This window comes from Tiliqua scincoides, chromosome 2, assembly GCF_035046505.1.
Source record: "Tiliqua scincoides isolate rTilSci1 chromosome 2, rTilSci1.hap2, whole genome shotgun sequence".
Lineage (NCBI taxonomy): Eukaryota > Metazoa > Chordata > Lepidosauria > Squamata > Scincidae > Tiliqua > Tiliqua scincoides.
In genome coordinates, this window is record NC_089822.1 from 266,143,930 (window position 1) to 266,170,311 (window position 26,382).

The 26,382-nt window shown below is 49.7% G+C and overlaps 2 protein-coding genes across 2 annotated transcripts in view; both read left to right on the forward strand.

Moving 5' to 3' along the window:
- Positions 1-21: 21 nt before the first annotated feature.
- Positions 22-26,371, forward strand: LOC136639158 (zinc finger protein 420-like). The gene is made up of 10 exons (XM_066613168.1): positions 22-199; positions 560-624; positions 3,686-3,812; positions 10,843-10,923; positions 13,619-14,817; positions 18,107-18,189; positions 18,299-18,386; positions 19,006-19,132; positions 19,834-19,914; positions 24,560-26,371. Exons 1-10 carry the CDS (start codon positions 136-138, stop codon positions 26,134-26,136), a joined length of 3,492 nt encoding a protein of 1,163 aa, XP_066469265.1. The 5' UTR covers positions 22-135; the 3' UTR covers positions 26,137-26,371.
- The window catches only part of LOC136640311 (zinc finger protein 665-like), a 274,368-nt gene continuing 265,257 nt past the window's right edge, over positions 17,272-26,382 (forward strand). The window contains exon 1 of the mRNA XM_066615339.1: positions 17,272-17,418. The gene's annotated coding sequence lies outside the window, so the exon portion shown is untranslated. The remainder of the gene's footprint in view (positions 17,419-26,382) is intronic.

Below are 26,382 nucleotides of genomic sequence, written 5' to 3' on the forward strand. Positions count from 1 at the left end.
GCTGTTCAGCCCACAACATGAAACAGGTTTGACACCCCTGGATCAGAGAGTTCTTACAGAGTTGGTGCTCTCAGAAGAAGAAATTGAAGGGGGCAAAGCAGGGTGAGCAACTGAGCAGGGAAGATCCAGCCCCAAATGTCTGCCCTGCCGAGAGCAACCTTCTTGCACAGTCTGCAACAAAACATCCACATTTTCCAAGGTGTGTGTCAGTGGGGGGAAGGCATCACCTTCTACATACAGAGATAACAGGGACTCCTCCTAGGATTTAAGTGTCTGTTTGGGTCAATAACCTTGTCAATAAGCCCCCATTACATAAACGCTTCCCCCCCCCCCGATCTCCAAAACCACTTTCCCCCCACATTAGCGGGGCAAACTGGCAAAAGGTTGAAGTGGAAGAGAGTGAATGAATATGTGTGGGACTTACCCCACTGGGGCATTTCTGGGTCGGAACCAGAGCTATGGGGCAAATGGGAAGAGAATTTTGAAATGCGCAAGAAAGTGAAATTTGTAAATGGTATGGAGAGTCAAAGTCTCCCCATCATGTTTGTCTCCTTCGCAGGCAGTGGGATGGCTTCGAGGCTACCTTCCAGACCACCTCCTCTTCCAACTCTGTGGCCTGCTCAGGTAGACGGACGCTTGGCAACCTTCAGTCTCAGCAGGGAGGTGTGGAAGAAACAGCTCTGGACGTTTCCTCCTCCTTTTTCCCGGTCCACTGTTTTTTTTCCTGTGGTTTCTGGCACATAATACCCAAGGAGCCTGCTCAGAAGAGTGGGAACTTCAGGGTGCCAGGGTTGGGATGCTTGGGAATATTCTGAATATTCAGCAGCAGAATATTGCAGTTGGCGCCCTTTCTCATTTCTCTGTCATCACATATTGTCAAGTCCTTGTTTAGAGTTGAGAATGTCTCTCTCTAAAAAGCACTTGGTCTCTTTCCCAGCATCCCTCAGATCACAGTGGCAGGCATAGGGAGAAGCAGGGAGCCTTTTCTCCTCCCAGGAGTCAAAGTCACACCCAACATTGTGCTTATAATTAGTTTTCAGTGCCCTTTAATGCTCTGCTTCCCTGGGGGCTGGGGATAAGAGTGCCCTTTAATGCTCTGCTTCCCCTGGGGGCTGAGGATAAGAATAGGCCCTCAGTTTGGCTGTATTTGTCCTAAAAGGCGACTAAACAGCCAGCCACCAGGTAGATGGGACTCATCAGCCTGGGAAGGCAGCTCATCTGAGAGAAGAAAACTCTGATCCCAAACCTCCACTGCCTTGTGGCTACATCCAGTTATGGAAAAGGCTTCAGGAGTCAACCTCGAGGCAAAATCCGGAGCCGGAGTCCCTGAGGCAGTTCATGGCTGAACACAGTCACGTTCTGGCAACTCCTGAGACGTCGCTGGAACCAACCGTATTGGCCTCTGCCTTTCCATTGGACCATTTCAGCGATGTGGAGAGGGGAGATTTGCTGCATGGGTAACAGCCTATCCTCCATACCTACTTTACCCAGGCTTCGCGCACTGGAGAGGACACTCTGTTCCAGAACCACCATTCAGAGCGTGACACCATAGTCTTCCGAGACTGAAGGATGCCAACTAATGCTCTGCAAAGAGCTTCTGCCCTCTCTCCTCCCCCTCAGGCACATGGCCCAGGTGCATTTATTTATTGTCCATGTGCTCACATCTTGCACAATCAGGAAGAGTAATCAGACCAACATACACATGCTGTCCTATCAATGGTGCTCAGGCTTTGCCAGCTACCTCAGAGCCTCACAAAGTAGCAATACCTGTTTTTGAAAAAGGCCCTTATCTGGCCATCTGCATCCTGCCTTAGTTTGGACAGAGGGGTTGGCAGAGACACCAGCATGGACCACTTATACCTGCTGGCTCCTATAGTAACCAGCTGGGCTTGGGGCCAGTGACCAATTCCCTCCCTCACGCCTAAATATTGTTCATAGCTACTGACAAACGTACGGAAAGATTTCCATAAAAATGCTTAACATGTTGGGAATAAGGCTCAATTAAATACCATAGCATTGGAAACTGTGGTTAATACATGTAGGAGACAGCAACATAGTTATATACCGAGGATACAGAAATATGGAATATTTGCATCTGCTAGAATCCTACACCGCAGGATATCCCAAAGGAGCGTGTGGTTGGTCTGTGGAACTCCTTGCCACAGTATGTGGTGACGGCATCTGGCCTAGATGCCTTTAAAAGGGAATTGCACAAGTTTCTGGAGGGCAAATCCATTACAGGTTACAAGCCATGGTGTGTATGTGCAACCTCCTGATTTTAGAAATGGGCTATGTCAGATGCAAGGGAGGGCACCAGGATGAGGTCTCTTGTTATCTGGTGTGCTCCCTGGGGCATTTGGTGGGCCGCTGTGAGGTACAGGAAGCTGGACTAGATGGGCCTATGGCCTGGTCCAGTGGGGCTGTTCTTATGTTCTTAACTACAATTCCCAGGATGCCTTGCAGGTCTCTTGTTATCTGGTGTGCTCTCTGGGGCATTTGGTGGGCCGCTGTGAGGTACAGGAAGCTGAACTAGATGGGCCTATGGCCTGATCCAGCAGGGCTCTTCTTCTTGTTTTTATTTTATTAATTTATATCCCGCCTTTATGCCCAAAGGGCACACGGCGGCTTACAGCATTTAAAAATACAACATTAAAAACAATAATTAAAACAATTTACAACTAATTAAAAATCTAAAAACAAACCCTGTGGATTCTCATATAAAAAAGCAAGAAAGCCAGCCAGCCTGTCAACAATTAAAAGCTTTTTGAAATAAAAAGGTCTTCAGTCCATGCCGAAATGTTAGCAAAGAGGGAGCAGTTCTCAATTCTAAGGGGAGGGTATTCCAAAGTTCGGGGGCCACCACCGAGAAGGCCCTCTTCCTGGCCGCCGCCCCTCTCACTTCTCTTGGTGGCGGCACAGTCAAAAGGGCCCCCCCAGATTATCTAAGAGCCCGGGCAGGATTGTAAGGAAGGAGGCGGTTCCTCAAATACCCCGGACCCGAGGCGTAAAGGGCTTTAAAAGTCAAAACTAGCACCTTGAATTGGGCCCGGAACAGAACCGGCAGCCAGTGTAGCTGCCGAAGCAATGGCTTGACAGAATCAAACCAACATGCTCCAGCCACCACACGAGCAGCTGCGTTCTGTACTAATTGTAATTTCCGGACCGTCTTCAAAGGCAGCCGAACGTAGAGCACATTGCAATAATCTAATCTAGATGTCACTAGGGCATGGGTTACTGTGGCCAGGTCCGCGCAGCTCCAACTCTTATGTTCTTATGAGCTCCAACTCTACACAAAGAGAGCTTCAGCAGTCAGTTTTCCCTCCTTAGCTTAAAATAAGTGACTATAAGCATTCACACAGTCCATCCACGTTGCCTGGACTGACTTTCAATAGCAGGCAATTTGTCCTTCCTTCCTCCACAGCCATTGAGCTGTGGTCAGTCCACAAGGGCCATGGCATTTTCTTCCAGGGTCTATATGCTTTGCTTGGGGCTGGCATTTGTCACATCAGAAAAAGGAGAAGAAAAATGGGCGCCCAACTGGTCTAATGTTGCCAGATAAACTGCAGGGAAATAAATGCCCAGGTCCTCCCATTTTATTTCCCCTTCCAGGCTGTGCATAGAAGGGTTTGAAGAGGGGATCTTGTGAAGAAATGAATTGTGAGGAATGGATGATTTAATTTTTCAGGTTTGGCGGTCCTTTGAGGAGGTGGCTGTGCACTTCACGGAGGAGGAGTGGGCCCTGCTGGATGCAGACCAGAAGGCTCTGTACTGGGAGGTTATGCTGGAGAATTACAGGATTGTGGCCTCTCTGGGTAAGGCTGCCTTTTCTTCCTGGTTGGACAGGAATCAAAGGCTTGAACTCTCTATCTTCTTGTTTCTCGAGGTATCTTCTTCTCTATCTTCTTGTTTCTCGAGGCCATAGGCCCATCTAGTCCAGCTTCCTGTATCTCACAGCGGCCCACCAAATGCCCAGGGAGCACACAAGACAACAAGAGACCTGCAGGATGTACATTCCTAAGAAAGAGCTGCATTTCTGAAAAGTTCATAATCTCCTTGGGGAGATGCCAGGCCTGCCAAAGGGGTGGCTTGGAAATGCTCCTGATTCTCAGCTCTCGTCATTCTCTTTCCTCTGCATTATTGTGTTTCTTCCCCATTAATTGATGGCCTGCTGTCCTGCTGGGGAGGACTATTTGCTGGTCTGGTTGTCCTGCCTCTTCGCCCCATGTATCAGGCTCACCTAAAGGGAGGTGTGGTTATCCTGAGGTTGTGCCTTATGTCACCTGAGAAAGGCTGGACTGTGATTGGCCTGTTGCACTGGGGGCATGAAGAAAGTCTGGTCTGGTTACTCACCGGGGAGGTTTTGAGTGTAAGCAGAAGTGGGGCCAGGATTCACAATTCATGATCCTGCTTTATTTCCCCCCAAGGCCATGTAGGAAGCACATAACGTTTGTCAGATCATCTCTAGCACTTGTGGCTTTTGCTATCTAGGACTCAGCCTGTCACGGTGCCAACAAAGGACTTTGTGCCAATTTGCCCACCCTATTTGGTTGTCTAAGACTAGTGGAAAAAGAAGGAGCTTAATAGCTTACTCCTACCAAAGTTCCTCCATGCCAATGCAGCATGCCAATTGGTAACAGATGGACAGAGTGGATAGAGAGATGCTCTTTACGCTCTCACATAACACCAGAACCATGGGATGTCTACTAAGATTGAGTGTTGGGAGAGTTAGGACAGAAAAAAGAAAATATTTCTTTACTCAGTGTGTGGTTGGCCTGTGGAACTCCCTGCCACAGGATGTGGTGATGGCGTCTGGCCTGGACGCCTTTAAAAGGGGATTGGACAAGATTCTGGAGGAAGAGTCCATTACGGGTTACAAGTCATGATGTGCATGTGCAACCTCCTGATTTTAGAAATGGGCTATGTCAGATGCAAGGGAGGGCACCAGGATGCAGGTCTCTTGTTATCTGGTGTGCTCCCTGGGGCATTTGGTGGTCTGCTGTGAGATACAGGAAGCTGGACTAGATGGGCCTATGGCCTGATCCAGTGGGGCTGTTCTTATGTTCTTAACTACAATTCCCAGGATGCCTTGCAGGTCTCTTGTTATCTGGTGTGCTCCCTGGGGCATTTGGTGGGCTGCTATGAGATACAGGAAGCTGGACTAGATGGGCCTATGGCCTGATCCAGTGGGGCTGTTCTTATGTTCTTAATGCAGTGCCTCCATGCCCCAGCATGGCTTGTGCTGCACCCCATGGGAGAATTTAGCAGGCAAAGGTTTCCTCATGGTAAGGGGGCATTTGTCTCCATGCCCCATGCAAAGCCCCAGCTGACGCTATGGGTCAGCTTGGATCTGAGCCACCAATATCACAGGGGCAGATCCGTGTTGGCAGATCAGGCCTGGGAAGAGGGATAAGATATGGTGCACAGCAGTGCCACCAATCCCATCTCCTTCCAGGGCCTGATCTGCCCACCCCATCACTGCTCTCTCATAAGAACAGCCCCAATGGATCAGGCCATAGGCCCATCTAGTCCAGCTTCCTGTATCTCACAGCGGCCCACCAAATGCCCCAGGGAGCACACCAGATAACAAGAGACCTCATCCTGGTGCCCTCCCCTACATCTGGCATTCTGACTTAACCCATTCCTAAAATCAGGAGGTTGCGCATACACATCATGGCTTGTACCCCATAATGGATTTTTCTTCCAGAAACTTGTCCAATCCCCTTTTAAAGGCGTCTAGGCTAGATGCCAGCACCACATCCTGTGGCAAGGAGTTCCACAGACCGACCACACGCTGAGTAAAGAAATATTTTCTTTTGTCTGTCCTAACCCGCCCAACACTCAATTTTAGTGGATGTCCCCTGGTTCTGGTATTATGTGAGAGTGTAAAGAGCATCTCCTATCCACTCTGTCCATCCCCTGCATAATTTTGTATGTCTCAATCATGTCCCCCCTCAAGCGTCTCTTTTCTAGGCTGAAAAGGCCCAAACGCCGTAGCCTTTCCTCATAAGGAAGGTGCCCCAGCCCCGTAATCATCTTAGTCGCTCTCTTTTGCACCTTTTCCATTTCCACTATGTCTTTTTTGAGATGCGGTGACCAGAACTGGACACAATACTCCTGGTGTGGCCTTACCATCGATTTGTACAACGGCATTATAATACTAGCCGTTTTGTTCTCAATACCCTTCCTAATGATCCCAAGCATAGAATTGGCCTTCTTCACTGCCGCCGCACATTGGGTCGACACTTTCATCGACCTGTCCACCACCACCCCAAGATCTCTCTCCTGATCTGTCACAGACAGCTCAGAACCCATCAGCCTATATCTAAAGTTTTGATTTTTTGCCCCAATGTGCATGACTTTACACTTACTGACATTGAAGCGCATCTGCCATTTTGCTGCCCATTCTGCCAGTCTGGAGAGATCCTTCTGGAGCTCCTCACAATCACTTCTGGTCTTTACCACTCGGAAAAGTTTGGTGTCGTCTGCAAACTTAGCCACTTCACTGCTCAACCCTGTCTCCAGGTCATTTATGAAGAGGTTGAAAAGCACAGGTCCCAGGACAGATCCTTGGGGCACACCGCTTTTCACCTCTCTCCATTGTGAAAATTGCCCATTGACACCCACTCTCTGCTTCCTGGCCTCCAACCAGTTCTCAATTCACGAGAGGACCTGTCCTCTAATTCCCTGATTGTGGAGTTTTTTCAGTAGCCTTTGGTGAGGGACCGTGTCAAACGCCTTCTGAAAGTCCAGATATATAATGTCCACGGGTTCTCCCGCATCCACATGCCTGTTGACCTTTTCAAAGAATTCTAAAAGGTTCGTGAGACAAGACTTACCCTTACAGAAGCCATGCTGACTCTCCCTCAGCAAGGCCTGTTCGTCTATGTGTTTTGAGATCCTATCTTTGATGAGGCATTCCACCATCTTAACCGGTATGGATGTTAGACTGACCGGCCTATAGTTTCCCGGGTTCCCCCTCTTTCCCTTTTTAAAAATAGGCGTGACATTTGCTATCCTCCAATCTTCTGGCACCGTGGCCATTTTGAGGGACAAGTTGCATATCTTAGTCAAGAGATCTGCAACTTCATTCTTCAATTCCTTAATAACCCTTGGGTGTATGCCATCAGGGCCCGGTGACTTATTGATCTTTAATTTATCAATGAGGTCTGAAACATCTTCTCTTTTAACCTCTATCTGACTTAACTTCTCGGTTAGGAGGGGCCGTTCGGGCAGCGGTATCTGCCCGAGGTCTTCTGCCGTGAAGACAGATGCAAAGAACTCATTTAATTTCTCTGCCATCTCTAAGTCTCCTTTTATCTCCCCTTTCCCTCCCTCACCATCCAGAGGGCCAACCGCTATTCTGGCGGGTTTCCTGCTTCTAACATATTTGAAGAAGCTTTTATTATTCCCCTTAATGTTGCTGGCCATGCGTTCCTCATAGTCTCTCTTGGCCTCCCATATCACCTTCTTACATTTCTTTTGCCACAGTTTATGTTCCTTTTTATTCTCCTCATTAGGGCAAGACTTCAATTTACAGAAGGAAGCTTCCTTGCCCTTCACAGCCTCTCTAACTTGGCTGGTTAGCCATGCGGGCACCCTCCTGGATTTAGTGGAACCCTTCTTTCTTTGCGGTATACACCTCTGCTGGGCCTCTATTACTGTTGTTTTAAGCAGCCTCCATGCACTCTGGAGAGACTGGACTCTTTTTACCCTCCCTTTCAACCTCCTTCTAACCAGCCTCCTCATTTGAGGGAAGTCCGCCCGTCAGAAGTCAAGGGTTTTTGTTAGAGATTTGCCTGGTATTCTTCCCCCAACGTGCACGTCAAAACGGATCGCAGCATGATCACTGTTCCCCAATGGCTCAGTAACGTTTACATCTCTAACCAGGTCCTGCGTACCGCACAAAATTAAATCCAGAGTCACCTGTCCTCTGGTGGGCTCCGTGACTAGCTGATCTAAGCCACAGTCATTTAGCACGTCAAGAAATCCGGTTTCCTTATCGTGACCAGAACACAAATTGACCCAGTCAATATGAGGATAATTGAAGTCCCCCATGATTACAACCCTGTCCTTCCTTGTCACCTCCCTGATCTGTTTCCTCATTTCAAGGTCCCCATCAGATTTCTGGTCTGGAGGACGATAGCACGCCCCCAGTATTACATCGCTGCACAAGCCTGGTAATTTAACCCACAGAGATTCTACGGTGGAGTTGGACCCACCTTCAATCTCTACTTTGCTGGATTCTATCCCTTCCTTAACATAAAGGGCCACCCCACCTCCAACACGCCCCTGCCTGTCCCTCCTGTAGAGTTTATAGCCCGGGATTGCAGTATCCCACTGATTCTCCGCATTCCACCAGGTTTCCGTTATGCCCACTATGTCAATATTTTCCCTTGTCACCAGACATTCCAGTTCTCCCACCTTTGCTCGTAGACTTCGGGCATTCGCATAAGAGCATTTATACACGGAATGCCCCAGGATGGGCTGCTTATTCACTCCTTTGTCCCCGCATCCTCTCATTTTGCCAAACCGTCTATCACATCCCATCTCCCTACCTTTCCCAATTTCTTCTCCTACCCTGCCTTTGTCTTGTTGTTCTCTAACCTCCCCATCCTCATCCCATAGGGATGAGGAGTCCCGAACCAGATGCCCCTCGGCTCCTGTCGGCCTTCCCCCAGGGATCAGTTTAAAAGCTGCTCTGCCACCTTTTTAATGTTATGCGCCAGCAGTCTGGTTCCATTCTGGTTCAAATGGAGCCCGTCCCTCTTGTACAGGCCCCGCTTGTCCCAAAACGTTCCCCAGTGCCTAACGAATCTAAACCCCTCCTCCCTACACCACCGTCTCATCCACGCATTGAGACCCCTGATCTCCGCCTGCCTAGCTGGCCCTGCGCGTGGAACAGGTAGCACTTCAGAGAACGCTACCTTTGAGGTCCTGGCTTTCAGCTTCCTGCCTAAAAGCCTAAATTTGGCCTCCAGGACCTCCCAGCTACACTTGCCCACATCGTTGGTGCCGACATGCACCACAGCCGCTACCTCTCCCCCAGCACTGTCTACTAGCCTGTCTAGACGAGAAGTGATGTCCGCAACCTTCGCACCAGGCAAGCAAGTCACCATGCGGTCCTCACATCCGTCGCAAACCCCCCTCTCTATGTTTCTAATAATCGAATCCCCCACTACAAGAAGCCCCCGACCCCCCTCCCGCCGAGGAGTATCCCGAGTGCGCTCGGATACGGGCCCATCCCCTGGAGAAGGGATCCCCCCAGGGGATTGTTTCCCTCCTCTCCAGGATGACGTCCTCCAGTCCCGAGACTTCCCACCCGGGCAGCCGAGGAGCTGCACGCCTGAAGTTGGGACGAAGCCTGATCGTCCCCGGAAGTCTCCCCACGGTCCTCCTCTGGCTGCCTGCGCTTCTCCAGGTCGGCCACCAAGGCTTCAAGGGAGCGGACGCGTTCCCTGAGACCCTGGAGCTCCTTGCACCAAGGACACACCCATGACTTATGCCCCAGAGGCATATAATCATACATGTGGCACTCGATGCAGAACACTGGATAGCCCCCACCCTGCTGCTGGCTGTCTGACTGCATAGCTTTTTTGTTGTTGTTGTTGTTGTTTTATTTAGGGGTCCTTTTAAAAACCGTACACTGGATAGCAGCCCTCTTCTCAAGGGAAGAGGAAGGGCAGTGTTATGGGGCCCTGGCCTCCTCGCCCTGCTGCTGAACTCGCCCAGATGCTAAACTCTTGTGCCTTACCTGGCACTTGGTTCCCAGAGGCCACACGCGTCTGCAGAGACTAGATGGGCCTTTGGCCTGATCCAGTGGGGCTGTTCTTATGTTCTTAAACTACAATTCCCAGGATGCCTTGCAGGTCTCTTGTTATCTGGTGTGCTCCCTGGGGCATTTGGTGGGCCGCTGTGAGATACAGGAAGCTGGACTAGATGGGCCTATGGCCTGATCCAGTGGGGCTGTTCTTATGAACTACAATTCCCAGGATGCCTTGCAGGTCTCTTGTTACCTGGTGTGCTCCCTGGGGCATTTGGTGGGCCGCTGTGAGATACAGGAAGCTGGACTAGATGGGCCTATGGCCTGATCCAGTGGGGCTGTTCTTATGTTCTTAACTACAATTCCCAGGATGCCTTGCAGGTCTCTTGTTATCTGATGTGCTCCCTGGGGCATTTGGTGGGCCGCTGTGAGATACAGGAAGCTGGACTAGATGGGCCTATGGTCTGATCCAGTGGGGCTGTTCTTAAGTTCTTATGTACACCTAGAGTGTACAGCTGTTGGAGTAGTATCAATAGTCAGCACTCCAGTGATTCATGCAGAGACATTTCCCAGCCATTCCTTGAAGTGGTGCCAGGGATAGATCTTGGGGTCTCTTGCACATGAAGCAGGTTCTCTGACACTGAACTGCAGCTGCTCTGGCCTCGTTTCGTGCTCCAGTGCCTTGCTCAGGGGGTATAAAGGCAGGAGAAGGCCATGCTTGCCTGAATTCCCAGCCTTCTTGCATAGAGGGTGGTGAGGGGGATAGTTGTGCTTCTGGTTGAGGCTTCCCTTCCGTGTGCCAAGAGGTGGATGAAAGAAAAATGGCTGGTTTCATCTCCACAATTATATTCCCAATGGGTGATTCAGTTCAGGTTTCCCGAGCGGTGAGCTTATGCTGTACTCAAATAAGCCAGACTGAGACTTGGGATCCCTGAAGTTCTTTCTCCAGCACATTCATGTGTGTTGAGTTTAAGAGCTCACCTCTCCCATCCCACTCCCTGCCCTGTTGGGGATGGGGGGCACTTTGAGAAACCTTGACATTTTGCAGACTGAACTCACGCATCTCCTTGTTTCTTCCCCAGAGGAATTTCCCAAATCTGCCTTCATTTCCCAGCTGGAAGAAGGGGAGGCTGCATATCTCCAGGAAGAAGCAAAATCAGCAGGTAACTTGCTTGTGCACAGTAATGCTTGTCACAGCAGTAGCTTCAAACCAGAGGGTGCTGGGTGAATGCGGACCCTTCAGTACAACAGCAGCTCACCTCTTTATGGGCAACTTGGCATTGGTTAGGAGCCAGCGCAGTCCGTCTCTTGCGTTCTGACCTTGCCACCTGAAAAAGTGAAAGTGGCAGTGTGATCTGAGTGACTGAGGGCCCAATCCTATCCAATTTTGCTGGTGCAATTGTACCAATGGGGCGTGCACTTCATCCTGCGGTGGAGGGGCAATCACTGAGGCCTCCTCAAGGTGTGGGAACATGTATTCCTTTACCATGGGGCTGCATTGCAGCTGCACTGGTGCTGGAAAGTTGGATAGGATTGGGTCCTCAGCATCAATACAGCTGCAATGCAGCCCGACGTTTCCTCTGTGACTGCCTCCCCCACTACAGGATGCAGTGCACGCCCCATTGCCACGGCTGCATTAGTGTTGGAATGTTGGATAGGATTGAGCCCTGAGACCTCCACATTTCCTCTTCTGCTCAAATGGTTATATAGGTTACAAATGACATGACCCAGGCCCTGCTCACATCTGTAACGAGGAGGCAAGGCATTTGCTATCCATTCTCTGGGGAATCATGCAATGATAAACATATATTCATAGGTTTTAGCATCTATAATGAAAAGAATAAGGATCCTGACTTACACACTGAAGTCACATTCCCTTTATTCCCTAGTCACATTTATTCCCTTTATTCCCTAGTCACATTCCCTTTATTCTCAGAATACAGTAGCTTTTGGTTTGGACACAGCCAAACCCATTCCTCCTAAGAACATAAGAAGAGCCCTGCTGGATCAGGCCAAAGACCCATCTAGTGCAGCCTGTATCTCACAGTGGCCCACCAGATGCCCCATTGAGCACACAAGACAACAAGAGACCTGTGTCTTTGTGCCACTCCTTTGCATCTGGCAATCAGAGATAGGCTATCTCTAAAACCCAGAGACTGCACGTAGTTCTCCTTGGTGAGCCACCCCTCAAAAAACACCAAACCCTGAACGGTGAGTCACAAATCGTCCCCACCCAATAAATTCAAGAGCCAAGCTACTGTCACGGTGTTGCAGGTGATGCACTGAGAAGGGTAGAGCTCTACTTTGCAAGTTGCCCCTGAAAGGAGGGCGCTTGCCTGGAAGGGTTTCGTGGAAGTTGCCTAGAAGTGTCCCCATTCTCCACAGCACCCTCGCAGGTCTTTTGTCCCCAGAGCTCTAGCTGATGCTGGGGCTGGGGAAGAGAGCAGTGATGTTCTGCTGTCCTTTGATTCCACTTTTTGACTTGCACCACCTCTGAAGACACAGTCCGGATCATGCCTGGTGTTTGATGGACATTTGATTTGACGTATCACCTCCCCTCTCCATTGCACTCAAGTCCTCGCCCCATTTTAGCTCCAAATGGCACTGTACCATTGGCTGATATATCTGCCCAGTATGGTGGTATCTTTGGTATAAGGGAACTTCTGTGTTGCTCAGACTGTAGCCATTGCAGCAGAGGCATGTAAAACACAGGTTGTGGGAATTATGCTCAGAGAACAGCTTGGGAGACCTCGTTCCACTTTCCCAGGCTGCAGAGGCTTACTCTTGGGCAAGGGAACAAATATTCCAGAGGCCTGGAGGAGACCTCTGGGACTGGAGGAGACCTGGAGGAGACCACAGGATGCCATCAGTGCCAATGTATCCTCTAGAGCAGGGGTGTCAAAAGTTTTTGGCAGGAGGGCCACTTCATCTCTCAGACACTATGTCAAGGGCCGGAGGGGGGATTCATTTACATTTAAAATTTGAATAAATTTACATATGTTTACATAAATGAATATATTAAAGATGAACTTATATGAATGAATGAAGGTCTTGCAATAGCTCAAGGCCTATAAAAGGCCTTGCACAAAGCAAGACTGGCCTTTCCTTTGCTGCCGCTACTGCATCACAGACATGAAACAGCAAGCAGTGGAGGGAGCCCTCATCCCACAGTTCACATGAGAGGTCAAACAGTTGCCCCCACGCTGAGACCAGTTGTGTCGGGCCAGTGTGGGCTCCAGCAAATCACCGGAGGGCAAGAGGCTCATTGGAGACTAGGGGCTCCCTGAGGGCCACATTGAGAGGCCTCAAGGGCCACATGTGGCCCCGGGGCCGGGGTTTGGGCACCCCTGCTCTAGAGATTAGCAACTGTTACCCTGCACATGCCTGATCTCGTCTGATCTCGGAAGCTAAGCAAGGTCAGGCCTCGTTAGTAAGAACATAAGAACAGCCCCACTGGATCAGGCCATAGGCCCATCTAGTCCAGCTTCCTGTATCTCACAGCGGCCCACCAAGTGCCCCAGGGAGCACCCCAGATAACAAGAGACCTCATTCTGGTGCCCTCCCTTGCATCTGGTGTTCTGACATAGCCCATTTCTAAAATCAGGAGGTTGTACATGCACATCCTGGCTTGTAACCTGTAATGGATTTTTCCTCCAGAAACTTGTCCAAGCCCCTTTTAAAGGCATCCAGGCCAGATGCCATAGTTAGTACTTTGATGGGAGACCGCCTGGGAATACTGGGTGCTGCAGGCTTATACCATAGTCTTTCGAGACTGCAGGTTGCCAACCATAAATGCCTGGAAGTGTGCATTAGAGGTTCCTTTTCTACACCACAGTGCTAATCATGATTCCCTCTCAGTTCCAGGAGGAAATGGACAAGACGTTGAGGAGAAGACAGAGCCATGTGGGGTGTCAGTGTCCTGGACCGTCCTGGATGTGAAGGAAGTGACTTTTGGATACCAAGATGGATCAGGGAGGCAGGAGGGAAGGCCAGCACCTGTCTGGAGGACAGAATGTGTTGCTTGTCAGGGTTATGATTTCCATGAAATCCCAGTTCAACAGGAAAGTCAGAAAGGAGAGAGAAGGAATAAGTGTCCTTTGCATGGGGAAACTATCAGTTGTAAATTAAACATTCATAAACGCAGCAAAATGTGCACTGGGAAAAAATTCTTTCAGTGCTCTGAGTGGAGAAAGAGCTTTAGCTCAAGCACACTTCTTGGTTCCTATAAACCAATCCACACAAGTGAGAAAGCTGCACGTCAAGACAGATTAGAGAAGTGGGAGGGAAACCAGACACAGTTACAGAGAAATAACTCTGATGCTCATCGGGGTGGAGATTTCAGTGTAATCCCAGGAGATCAAGAAAAAGGAATTGGAACCTGGCAGGAAAAATGCCCCCAAAGTGCAAAGATCTTCAGCAGTAAATCAGAACTTAGAACACACCAAAAAACCCACACAGGGGAGAAATCGAATAAATGCCTGGAGTGTGGAAAGAACTTCAGCACTAACTCAAGCCTGACTTTGCATCAAAGAACCCACACAGGGGAGAAACCATATAAATGCCTGGAGTGCGGAAAGAGCTTCAGTCAGAGCACAGGCCTGACTTTGCATCAGAGAACCCACACAGGGGAGAAGCCATATCATTGCTTGGAGTGTGGAAAGAGGTTCAGATACAGCTCAGACCTTATTTTGCATCAGAGAACTCATACAGGGGAGAAACCATACACATGCTTGGAGTGTGGAAAGAGTTTCATAAAGAATGGAAATCTTACTCTCCATCAAAGAACCCACACAGGGGAGAAACCATATAAATGCTTGGAGTGTGGAAAGAGCTTCAGTGTGAGATCAAGCCTGACTGTGCATCGAAGAACCCACACAGGGGAGAAACCGTATAAATGCTTGGAGTGTGGAAAAAGCTTCAGTCAGAGCTCAAACCTGACATTGCATCAAAGAAGCCACACAGGGGAGAAACCCTATAAATGCTTGCAGTGTGGAAAGAGCTTCAGGAAAAGCTCACACCTGACTTTGCATCAGAGAAGAAACACATTTTCCGCAGAGTAAGCCTCCGGAGTAATTGTGCTACCCAGGCAGAATAGTAATCCCAGTGCTGCTTTGCATGTTGGAAGTGTCCAGGCTGCAAGATCTCTGGCTTTAGCATCTTTGAGCAAAAGAGATGCGCTGGCATGTTCCAAGCATTGGAGATGTCAAAGGACTTGTGCTTGTTTGTTGCTTTGCCTGCCAACGAGCTTGCATCCGAAGTCTCTGCCAAGTCTCTGCTCTGCTCCGAAGTCTCTGCTCTGTTCTCTGCCAAGCAGTTGGCCTTAGCCATAGAGCAGCCCGGCTGCACTTGGGTTCTGAGCAGCCATTGTTTCACTGGTTGACTGGTCATGCTGGGGCTGCCATTCACATTATTGCTGCATGTCATGTAATCCAGCTGTAGCTTTGGGAGTACACAATTCATGTATCTGTACTATGTGTTTTGCTCTTTGAACTGGACTCCACAATGGGGTCTGCTGCCCTTCCCAGTGCCTGGGAGCAGTTCAAATAAAGAACTCCTTGTAAGTCAACCATGGGTTGGTCATGTCCTTTCCTTGGCATCCAGAAGCCCTTCAAAGCCCATGGCCTGGGCATGCACTTGTGGAAAGAGCTTCTGATGGAATAGGAGCTTCTTTACGTGAAAAAATTCCACATGGAGTTTCAGTATCACCTGCAAATAGAATGATGAGCATTACGGTGTCTGTGAGAATTGAAGCCAAAAATAATTTCTCGAAAGAACAAATGATGACAGTGTACAAAGAGAATGTTAAATCTGAGCAAACTATAATGCAAGAAAACTTGTTCATTCATTTACTCAAAGAAATTACATACGTGTCAATATTGAATAGAATGTAGGAATGTCCAGTTCATGCTTAAGATTAAAATCGCACACAAATAACCAAATACAGCTGTGATCTTCCCTGCAAGTCATTTTCTCCCCCCTGTCTCAACACCAGAGGTGTGATTGGTCAGAGGTTTGGGGTGGGCATAAGGTGGTCTCCCTTCACACAGCGCATACTTAGCCTGTAGAATTCATTGCCATAAGAATAGCCCCACTGGATCAGGCCATAGGCCCATCTAGTCCAGCTTCCTGTATCTCACACCGGCCCACCAAAAGCCCCAGGGAGCACACCAGACAACAAGAGACCTCATCCTGGCGCCCTCCCTTCCATCTGGCATTCTGACATAACTCATTTCTAAAATCAGGAGTTGCACATACACATCATGGCTTGTAACCAGTAATGGACTTCTCCAGAAATGTGTCCAATCCCCTCTTAAAGGCATCCAGGCAAGATGCCATCACTACTTCCTGTGGCAAGGAGTTCCACAGACTAATTACACTCTGGGTAAAGAAATATTTCTTTTGTCTGTCCCAACACTCAACTTTCGTGGCTGTCCCCTGGTTCTGGAGTTGTGTGAGAGGGAAAAGAGCATCTCTCTCTCTCCACTCTGCCCTTCCCCTGCATAATTTTGTATGTCTCAATCATGTCCCACGAAAGTCCCCTCCAGGCGCCTCTTTTCTAGGCTGACACCCAAAGCATCCATGAGCTTTTCTGTCCCGCGTGGCTCGCTTGATGCGCCCTCTGATCGGATCAGCCTTGGAGAACCCGAAGAGGAGGCGGTGGCGTAGCCAGAGGGGGGGCAAAGCACAAGCACCTACTTTTGCAGGGAGTGTTTTGCTCCCACCGCCCAGAATGGCTCCGAAGGGGCCGCTTGCACGCTGCGGTGAGGCACCTGCAAAACCTGGAGCTTGGTCCCCCTATGGCTACGCCACTGAGAGAAGGGGATGCCCAGCCTGGGAGTTGCAGGTCCAGCCTCTCTAAGGGTTAAGAGGAGTGACTCCGGTTCCCTAGAGGGGGAAAGGGGAGGGGAAAGGTGCTTGATTGTCACTTCCTGCCCCACCCCCTTCCTTTGCTTCCCCCACACAGGTATGTGGAGTCTGCAGGCAGCCCTTCTGGTGGGTCCAGGTGCAGTGGGGGGAAGGGGAGTCCCAGGGCTGGGGGGGGGTGGAAAGGAGGAGAGAGGAGGGGGAGGGGAGTGAGGCACAAACAGCCCCCCCCACAGCCTCCCTCCCCCCTTTCCATGGGGATTCGGGGTCTTCTTGGGGGCAGCTGCTCCTCCCACGTGGTTTTGTGAAGGGGGAGGGGAGTGAGGCACAACAATCCCCCCAGGCTCCCCCCCTTTGCATGGTACATTTGGGGTCTGCTTAGGGGCATAGTTTCATGTCTCTGGTGGGGGTTTGGGGGGGCAGGGTGGGAACCAGCCAGGAAGGGGAGGGGGGCATCAGCACTGAGGCCCCTGCAAAGAACTGCAGGGTGTGGAGGCTACACTGGAGGGCAGCACTGTAGCCCTGGAGCTCTGCCCCTGGGACTGAGGGGTGGCAGGTGTGTTTGTGCTGTGTTGTCTTTTCAGTGTCTCTCTCTCACATGGGGTTGTGTCCTCTGAACTGTTGCCAGTGTCTTTACCAGGGACTTAAATTGACGCAGGTGGGATAAAAGCCTTAAGGAAGAAAGGTGGATCCTGCAACTGGAAAAGAGCCTCCCAGGATCTGGACCTGACCCAGAAGGACCCCAGAGTTCAGCAGAGAGTTGAGGCTCTCAGGAGAAGGCACTACAGAGCAGGGTGAGCTCCTTGGCAACTGAGCCCCAAAGATCCAGCCCCAAAAGTCTGCCCTGGAGAAGGCAACCTTCTTGCACAGCCTGCACTGAAACATCTGCAGCTTTCAAGGTGTGTGTCTTGGGGGGGGGGGGATTTCCACATAGAGAGATAGCTGGGCCTCTGCCTAGGATGGAAGTATCTGCCTGAAGCAATAACCCTGCCAAGATGCCAGGGTTAGATATGACCACCCAGCACCCCCTGCATGTGCAAAGCAGGGTTCCCCCCACATGATCTGTCACAGTCATAGTTACAGGACATCACCTGGAATCAACATAGTACCTGTCTCGTGTGCTGCTAAATCTCATTACTGGGACTGGGCTTCTTGAGAGAATCCCAGCAGGAGGAAGGGACTGAGGGAGAAAATACAGCAGGAAAGGTGGGTCTTGGTGGGCCTGGAAGGGCTTGGCAGTTTTGCAAGGAGGAGAGGGAGGTTCCCAGATGGGCAGAGGGGGAAGAGACAGGGACAAGTGGCAGAAGGAAGAAAGGCAAGAAGGTGGACCCCAATGTGTGGGGCTCACCCCACTGGAACATTTCTGAGGCAGAACCGGAGCAATGGGGCAAATAGGAAGAGAGTGTCAAATTGTGCAAGGAAGTGAAATCAGGAAGGGTGTGAAGGGCAAAAGTCTCCCCATCACCTTTGTCTCCTGCATAGGCAGTGAAATGGCATCGGGTCCACCTTCCAGACGGTCTCCTCTTCAGCACGGAGCAGAATCAGTCACTCTGCAACCTGCTCAGGTAAGGGGCAGACTGGGGGTGTGTGTGCATACATGTGGGCACAAGCCACAGCTTGGGTACCTCCTTCCTTCTCACCGGCCTTAAGCTTTAATTTTTCCTGCTGTTGCAGGGCAATCCAATTGCTCCACTCACAAGAGTGTGTGAACTCCCCAGAACGCCAAGGGTTGAAGAGCCGCTCCACTGACCAGTACCTTTTTGTAACCGGTCCCCTGTTATTGAACTGTCCAAGCATATTGTCAGATGTTCCTTGGAGCTGAGAAATCTGCTAAGTGGCTCTCCCCCTTTTCATGGCTCCAGGGGGCCCTTTGAGCGCACTGGCTGGGCTGAAGAGGGGCAGGGAGCCTTTTCTCCCCAGGCTTCCAGGAGTCAAAGCCACACCCAGCACTGATTCCAGAAATACTTCAGTGCCCTGAGTCTCCCCCCAGGGAGCTTCTGCCCTCTGCTCTTCAAGTGGAGCACCAGGGCCAGCTGCTCCTGTGGCTCTTTGCATGTCATAGTTAATTTTGAGTTATGGACTTTTGTTAGGTGCTAGATGGGACCAGCAGGGTGATGGTGGGTGGTGTGGGTGTCAGGGGAGGGAACTCTGGGCTCCAAGACTGCTGGAGGAGTTGGCCGTTCAGGTTGCCTGCTTAAGGACTGAAGTTTTCGTTCAGGGTGAAATGCTTTGTGTGGAACTGGTCTGACTTGCCAAATCTACAGCAGAGAAATTCCTAGCCAGTCCCCCTTTAATTGATCTTTTCAGGCTGTGGGGAAAAGAGCAGGCAGATGTTGTTAAAAGGGTGGAATGTTATTTCTGAGATGGTTTTCTCCTTGCAGGCTGTTGTGTCCATCGAGGAGGTGTCTGTGCGCTTCACGGAGGAGGAGGGGGCTCTGCTGGATCCTGGCCAGAAGGCTCTGTACAGGGAAGTCACTCTGGAGAATTATGAGCTCCTGGCCTCTCTGGGTAAGGATGTCCTTTCTCCCTGGGGGGCAGGAACCAATTGCTCTTCTTCTATGAAGCCCACTGTCAGGATTGCACCACATAAGTGGGGCGTGTGGGACTGGAACGTATGCCCTGGGCATGCCTCACTGTTGCAGAGCCAAGATTGGCCTGACTGATGCTCCTTGAAGTTCAAACTGCAGGATGTAAATATCTAAATAAAGGAATCGGGAAAAGTACAAAGTTCCTTTTTGGGGGATGCCAGGCCTGCAAGAGGAACCACTTGGAATGATGGGGCTTGTCACACCTCATTGTTCTCCTTCCTCTGCATTATCCAGTCTCTGAGTCCATTGATTGATGGTTTGTCCAGGATTAGGTGCTGCTGCTGAGGGGATTTTGTATGACCTGCCCGTCCTTCTTAGGACAAAGTATGGGATTTATAAGGGTAACCTGAACGGGGTGTGGTCACCTATTGCCTGTGTCTGATGTCACCAGTGCGATGCTGGATTGTGAATGGCTTCCTGCACTGGAGACATGATGGAGGTCTGATCCAATTAGTCATGTTGGAAGTTCTCCTTTCAAGAGGAGGCAGATCAAGATCCCAGTTTATTTTTATTTCTGCCTGATTCCAGCCTCATAGATTTCTCTGAATGGCTTCCAGATCGATTTATAAAGCGTCAGTATTTTCTTGTCATAAGTAACTGATTTCCTTGTTTCTTTCCCAGTGGAATTCCCCAAACCTGCCTTCATTTCCCAGCTGGAAGAAGGGCAGTGTGCATATCTCCAGGAAGAAGAGAAACCAGCAGGTAAGGTGCTTCTGCACCTTTAATGCAGGAGTAGCTTTCCTCCAGAATGTGCTGGGTGGATGGAACCAGAAGGGTGCTGTTGTTAACAGGGACCCATCACCCCCATAGAAATTCCCCTCTTGTGGGGCGACCTGGCCTTGGTCAGGATGAGTCAGCAAAGTTCATCTCTGACATTCTGATCTCGTAACCTGCAAGCTGCAAGAGCACCTTGGCTGAGCTGTAGACACAAGTGCCATTGTGATCTGGGTGGCTGAATCTCTGGCCTGCTGCTTAACTCTCTGCCACATTTGCTTTTCTGCTCAGTCCTGCTGTTCCGTTCCCAAGCCAGGGAGTGGGAGGAGGTGCAATGAAAGCAAGTGGGTGGATAGAAGTGGGCCCTGCCAATCTCCTGCCTTAGGCAATTGTCTCAGTTGGCCTCCTGGATGGGCCAGTGCCTTTTCCTCCACTGCCTGTTATGCAGCTTTCAAGGTGCAGGTTCCCAACCCTACTCCAGCCACATCTGTGCATGGCTGGCAGGCAGAATCCTGAGATTGCCACAAAACGGAACTAGGGAAGCTGCCTTATGCAGAGTCAGTGGTTTTATAGGTCAAAATGGCATGAGGCCCAGCCAGATCTGCACCAGGGAGGCACAGCAGGTGTTTGCTACTTCTTCCCCCGGAGAATACGGGTTCCCATTTGCCACAGCCTAAGGCTGGAGCCGACTGTTGTTGAGATGGTTTTTCTAGCCTCTTCCTGCCTCCCTCAAACCAACTGGAGCTGTTCTATGGCTCCAGGCAACTCAGATTGCGACAGAGAATTCGAAGAGGTTCATGAGGCAAGGTTTACCGTAACAGAAGCCATGTTGATTCTCCCTCAGCAAGGCTTGTTCTTCTATGTGTTTGGAGATTCCACCATCTTACCTGGAATAGATGTTAGGCTGACTGGTCTATCGTTTCCTGGGTCCCACCTCCTTCCCTTTTTAAAGATTGGTGTAACATTTGCTACCTTTCAATCTTCTGGCACGGTGGCCATTTTAAGGAAGAAGTTGCATATTTTAGTCAAGAGATTGACTACTTCATTCTTCAGTTCCTTAAAACTCTTGTGTGGATGCCATCTGGTCCCAGTAACTTATTGTTTTTTTTAATGTCAATTATTAGGTCTGAAACGTCTTCTCTTTTAACCTCTATCTGACTTAACTCCTTAGTCACGAGGGGCCGTTCAGGCAGCGGTATCTGCCCGAGGTCTTCTGCCATGAAGACAGATGCAAAGAACTCATTCAATTCCTCTGGCATCTCTAAGTCTCCTTTTATCTCCCCTTTCCCTCCCTCACCATCCAGAGAGCCAACTGCTTCTCTGGCGGGTTTCCTGCTTTTAACATATTTGAAGAAGCTTTTATTACTCCCTTTAATGTTGCTGGCCAGGTGTTCCTCATACCGAAAATAAGACTTATCCTGAAAATAAGACCTAGTGTGTTTTTTGAGAATTGCTGAAATATAAGACCTACCCTGAACATAAGACCTAGTTGTGATCAGAGCCAGGGGGTTGGGAGGGGTGGAGAACGTGACCGGAACGCTGCACTCCTGTGCACCACCTAGAAAGCGCCTGCTGGGCTGCCTTGGGCAGAGGACACTGAGGAGGAGCTAAGGCGGGAAGCAGCAAGTGAGGCAGCCCTGCCTGCTGGGCTCTGAGGCTCTCCACACCTTCCAGGGAGTAAGTCCCATTAACTATAAAGGGACTGACTTCTGTGTACACAGGCAGGCAGGCATCCTCCTGGGCGCTGAGGGGATATTTTTCTAAGGTATATTTTTGTACCCGAGTGACTGAATTGTTGTACATTAAAAATAAGACGTTGTGTGATTTTCTGAGCCAAAAAAAATATAAGACAGTGTCTTATTTTCGGGCAAACACGGTAGTCTGTCTTGGCCTCCCGTATCACCTTCTTACATTTCTTTTGCCACAGTTTATGTTCCTTTTTATTCTCCTCATTAGGGCAAGACTTCCATTTACGGAAGGAAGCTTCCTTGCCCTTTACAGCCCTCTAACTTGGAACATTAGCCATGCGGGCACCTCCTGGACTTAATCAATCCCTTCCTCCTTTGTGGTACACACTTCCACTGGGCCTCTACTACTGTTGCTTTAAACACCTTGGAGAGACTGGACCCTCTTTACCTTCCCTTTCAACTTCTTCCTAACCAGCCTCCTGATCTGAGAGAAGTCTGCCCTTCGGAAGTCAAGGGTTTTTGTGTCAGATTTGTTTGGCACTCTTTCCCCAACATGCATGTTGGAACAGATTGCAGCATGGTCACAGTTCCCCAATGGCCCAGTAACATTTACCTCTCTAACCAGGTCCTGAGTACTGCACAATATTAAATTCAGAGTCACCTGTCCTCTGGTGGGCTCCGTGACTAGTTGCTCTAAAGCACTATCATTTAGCAAGTCAAGAAATCCAGTCTCTCTTACATGACCAGAGCATGAATTCACCCAGTCGATGTGAGGATAATTGAAGTCCCCCATGATTACAATGCTGTCCCTCCTCAACACCATCCTGATTGGTTTCCTCATCTCAAGGTCCCCTTCTGGTTTCTGGTCCGGAGGACGATAGCATGTCCCCAGTATTACATCACTCCTCAAACCTGGTAATTTAACCCACAGCAATTCTGTGGTGGAGTCAGACCCGCCTTCAATCTCTAGTTTCCTGGATTCCACCCCTTCTTTAACGTTGATGGCCACCCCACCACCAACAGACCCTTCTCTGTCCCTCCTATAGAGTCTGTCGCCTGGGACCACAGTATCCGCTTGTCAGGCCTTTGGCTTCCCAGGCCCTGAATTAAGCCAGGATGTGGCTGGAGCGGCCTTGATGTCCAGGCCTGGTATGAAATGCAATTAAAAGGAATAGCAGCACTGTCTATGTATGCTGATGCAATCAGCTGCACCTGTTGCAGGTGGGAGTCACGTGACTTTGGGAGGATGTGTGCAGAGTCACTCAGGCTATGGTGGAGTGGTGCAATGCACCACTGGACAGCCAATCAGAAAGGGTCACAAGACTGTCTTGTGACGATGAGCTTGCCCTATTCTGATTGGCTGGCCCCGGTACATATGGGGGCAAGAGCAGACACCAAATGTGGGTTGCTGTGGTGGAGTTTCTGCGTGTCGTGCTGCTGGTTTGTTCTGTGACTTGGACTGTGTCGTGCCTGTGCCTCTCTGTATCCCTGACTTCTGGACCGTTTGACTGACTCCTCTTCTGCCTGCTCCTTGACCAATACCTGCTTCTGCAACAAACAAGCCTGTGTCTGCTCCTTGGGCTCTGTTTGGGATCGCCTGCTTCTTTTGCTACCTCCCTACGCTCCCATACCATTCTGCTCTCGGGAAAGCAAGGGCTATCCTCCCCTGCTGCCCTGACACCACTGGTTCTCCTTATTCCACAGTGTTTCTGTTATGCCCACCATATCAATGTTTTCCTTCGTCACCAGACATTCCAGATCTCCTATCATGAACACCATCAAGACAGGTGTTCCCAGGCAGATCTCCAGCCTGGGAGAAACTATTCCTCTGGGCTTCTTTGTTTTTTAGTGCTGGTGCTCATGCTGTATTTATTGCTCCCGCATGTGCCACAACACATTGGTGTGCCGCAAATGGTCCACAAGGGTGCTGTGGGAGTTTGGGGAAGGGTCATATATTATAGGGCTATTGGGGGGTGTGAGCTGCCCCACTGGCAGCATGTTGTGTCCTGTCAATTATCAAAAGACAGGTGGTGTGCCTTGTCAATTTTAGCCCTTCTCAGGGTGCTGTGACATGAAAAAGGTTCAACATAGCTGTAGTGTGAGATAAAACAATATGGGCGATAAACTGAAGGTTGTGGAGATTCACTTCTGACCTTTCCAGTGCAGCTGAACCGAGTGCCGTCTATGGCAGGGGTGCTCAATAGGTGGATCGCGATCTACCGGTAGATCACGAGGCAAAATGAATAGATTGCGGAGTGCTGACCCCCTCCCCTTCAGGTGCCTCTGGGAGGAAACACCGGGAGTAAGGCCCACTGTACTCATTGGGGCTTACTCCCAGGTAAGTGTGGCTAGGATTGCAGCCTCACAGCCTAATCCTAGGCATGTCTACTCAGGAGTAAGTCCTGTTATACTCAGTGGGGCTCAAGGTACACCAACATACATTGTACACATAAATGTTATATGTTATGATGGCGCGAACATTGTAAAAAAACTCTGGTAGATCTCCGGGCCTTGCTGGGTTTCAAAGTAGCTCTCGAGCCAAAAAAGTGTGAGCACCCCTGGTCTATGGGCTATTAAAAACCAGTCACAGAAGCCCCACTTTACAAAATGACCGGTGTTTTCGCATTTATAATGTGACATTCAAGCAGATGTGAGGCCTGAGAGAATCCAGAGGGAGGCCCTCCCTCTCCTGACTTCTCCGGAGAATCACGTTCATGAGGGCTAACAAAGCTGCCCCCACCCCAGGACCCCGTCACACTGCAACGTGCCAAGCAGTCAAGATTGTGCAATTCTCCACAACAGCTAACTGAGGGTTAGTCACAGAGCAGGGCTGCAGTCCTGAGCATACTGTCCTGGGAGTCAGTGCGCATGAATCCATCTGGGTTTTCTTCTTACATGCCCAAGAGTGTTCTGAGAGGATAATGAAGATTCTTTTTGCATTCCAGGAAACGATGGAGAAGACAATGATGGTCGGAGGCAGCCACGAGGGGTGTCACAGGGAACAACCATTGCTGAGGTCAAGGAAGTGACTTTTAGAGACCAAGACGGATCAGGGAAGCAAGACGGAAACCCAGCACTTGTCTGGAGGAGAGAATCCATTCATCAGCAGTATTATGACCAACCTGAAATTCCAGTCCAACAGGAACATCACCAAGGGAAGAAAAGGAATAAGTGTCCTTCACATGGGGAAAAAGTCAGCAAAATCCACACAGAGAAGAAATTTTGTAAATGCTCTGAGGGGGAAAAGATCTTCAGTACAAACACACATCTTGCTTCCCATAGAAAGACCCACCCAAGGGAGAATGTTGTGCATCAAAACGGATCACAGAAGCAGGAGGAAAAGCAGGCAGGGAAACGGAGAAATAGATCTCATGCTCGTCATGGTGCGGAGTTCCATGTCATTCCAGTCAGTCCAGAAAAAGAAACTGGAAAGAGGAAGGAAAAACATCCTCAGTGTGCAAAGACCTTCAGCAGCAGATCAAATCCTACAACAAATGAAAGATCCCATAGAGGGGAGAAACCATATAATTACCAGGAGTGTGTAAAAAGCTTCAGTCATATATCAAGCCTGATGAGGCATCAGAGAAGCCACGCAGGGGAGACACTGTGTAAAGGCTTGGAATGCGGAAAGAACTTCAGTCAGAGAGGAAACCTGACTACTCATCGAAGTAACCAAGTAGAAGAAAAAACATATAAGTGCTTGGAGTGCGGAAAGAGCTTCAGTGACGGTGGAAACCTCACTAAACATCAGAGAATCCACATAGGAGAGAATCCATATAAATGCTTGGAGTGTGGAAAGAGCTTCAGAAAGAGTGGAAAACTGACTGTGCATCAGAGAACCCACTCAGGGGAGAAACCATATGAATGCTTAGAATGTGGAAAGAGCTTCAGTGTGAGCTCAAACCTGACTGTGCATCAAAGAACCCACTCAGGGGAGAAACCATATAAATGCTTGGAGTGTGGAAATAGCTTCAAAGAGAGTGGAATACTGACTGTGCATCAGAGAACCCACACAGGGGAGAAACCATATAAATGCTTGGAATGTGAAAAGAGCTTCAGTGTGAGCTCAAACCTGACTGTGCATCAAAGAACCCACACAGGGGTGAAACCGTATCAATGCTTGGAGTGTGGAAACACCTTCAGTGAAAGAGGTAGCTTGACCAGGCATCAAAGAACCCACACAGGGGAGAAACCATTTAAATGCTTGGAGTGTGGAAACAGCTTCATAGAGAGTGGAAAACTGACTGTGCATCAGAGAACCCACACAGGGGAGAAACCTTATCAGTGCTTTGAGTGTGGAAAGAGCTTCAATCAGAGCTCAAACCTGACTGTGCATCAAAGAATTCACACTGGAGACAGGCCATATAAATGCTTGAAGTGTGGAAAGACCTTCAGTCACAGCTCATCACTGGTTAGACATCAAACAATCCACACAGGGGAGAAGCCATATAAATGCTTAGAACAGGGATGTCATACAGAGGGCCGAAAAGCATTCCTGATGCCTGCTGAGGGCCAGAGGTGATGTCATTACACAGGAAGGGATGTCATTAAACAGGTCAAAACCAGAAATAAGCACTCTGTTCTCCTGTAGGAACTCATTAGCTGCAAATTACAGAAGAGAAAATACACAAATCTTGATCATATTTCAAGACGGGGAGAACCCAATTATCAGGTGTGCCACTCTTTCAGCAGTGTCACCTCAGCATTGCTCAGCAGCTGAGAGTCCGAGGGCCAGATAGAAAGCTTCTGTGGGCCACATCCGGCCCGC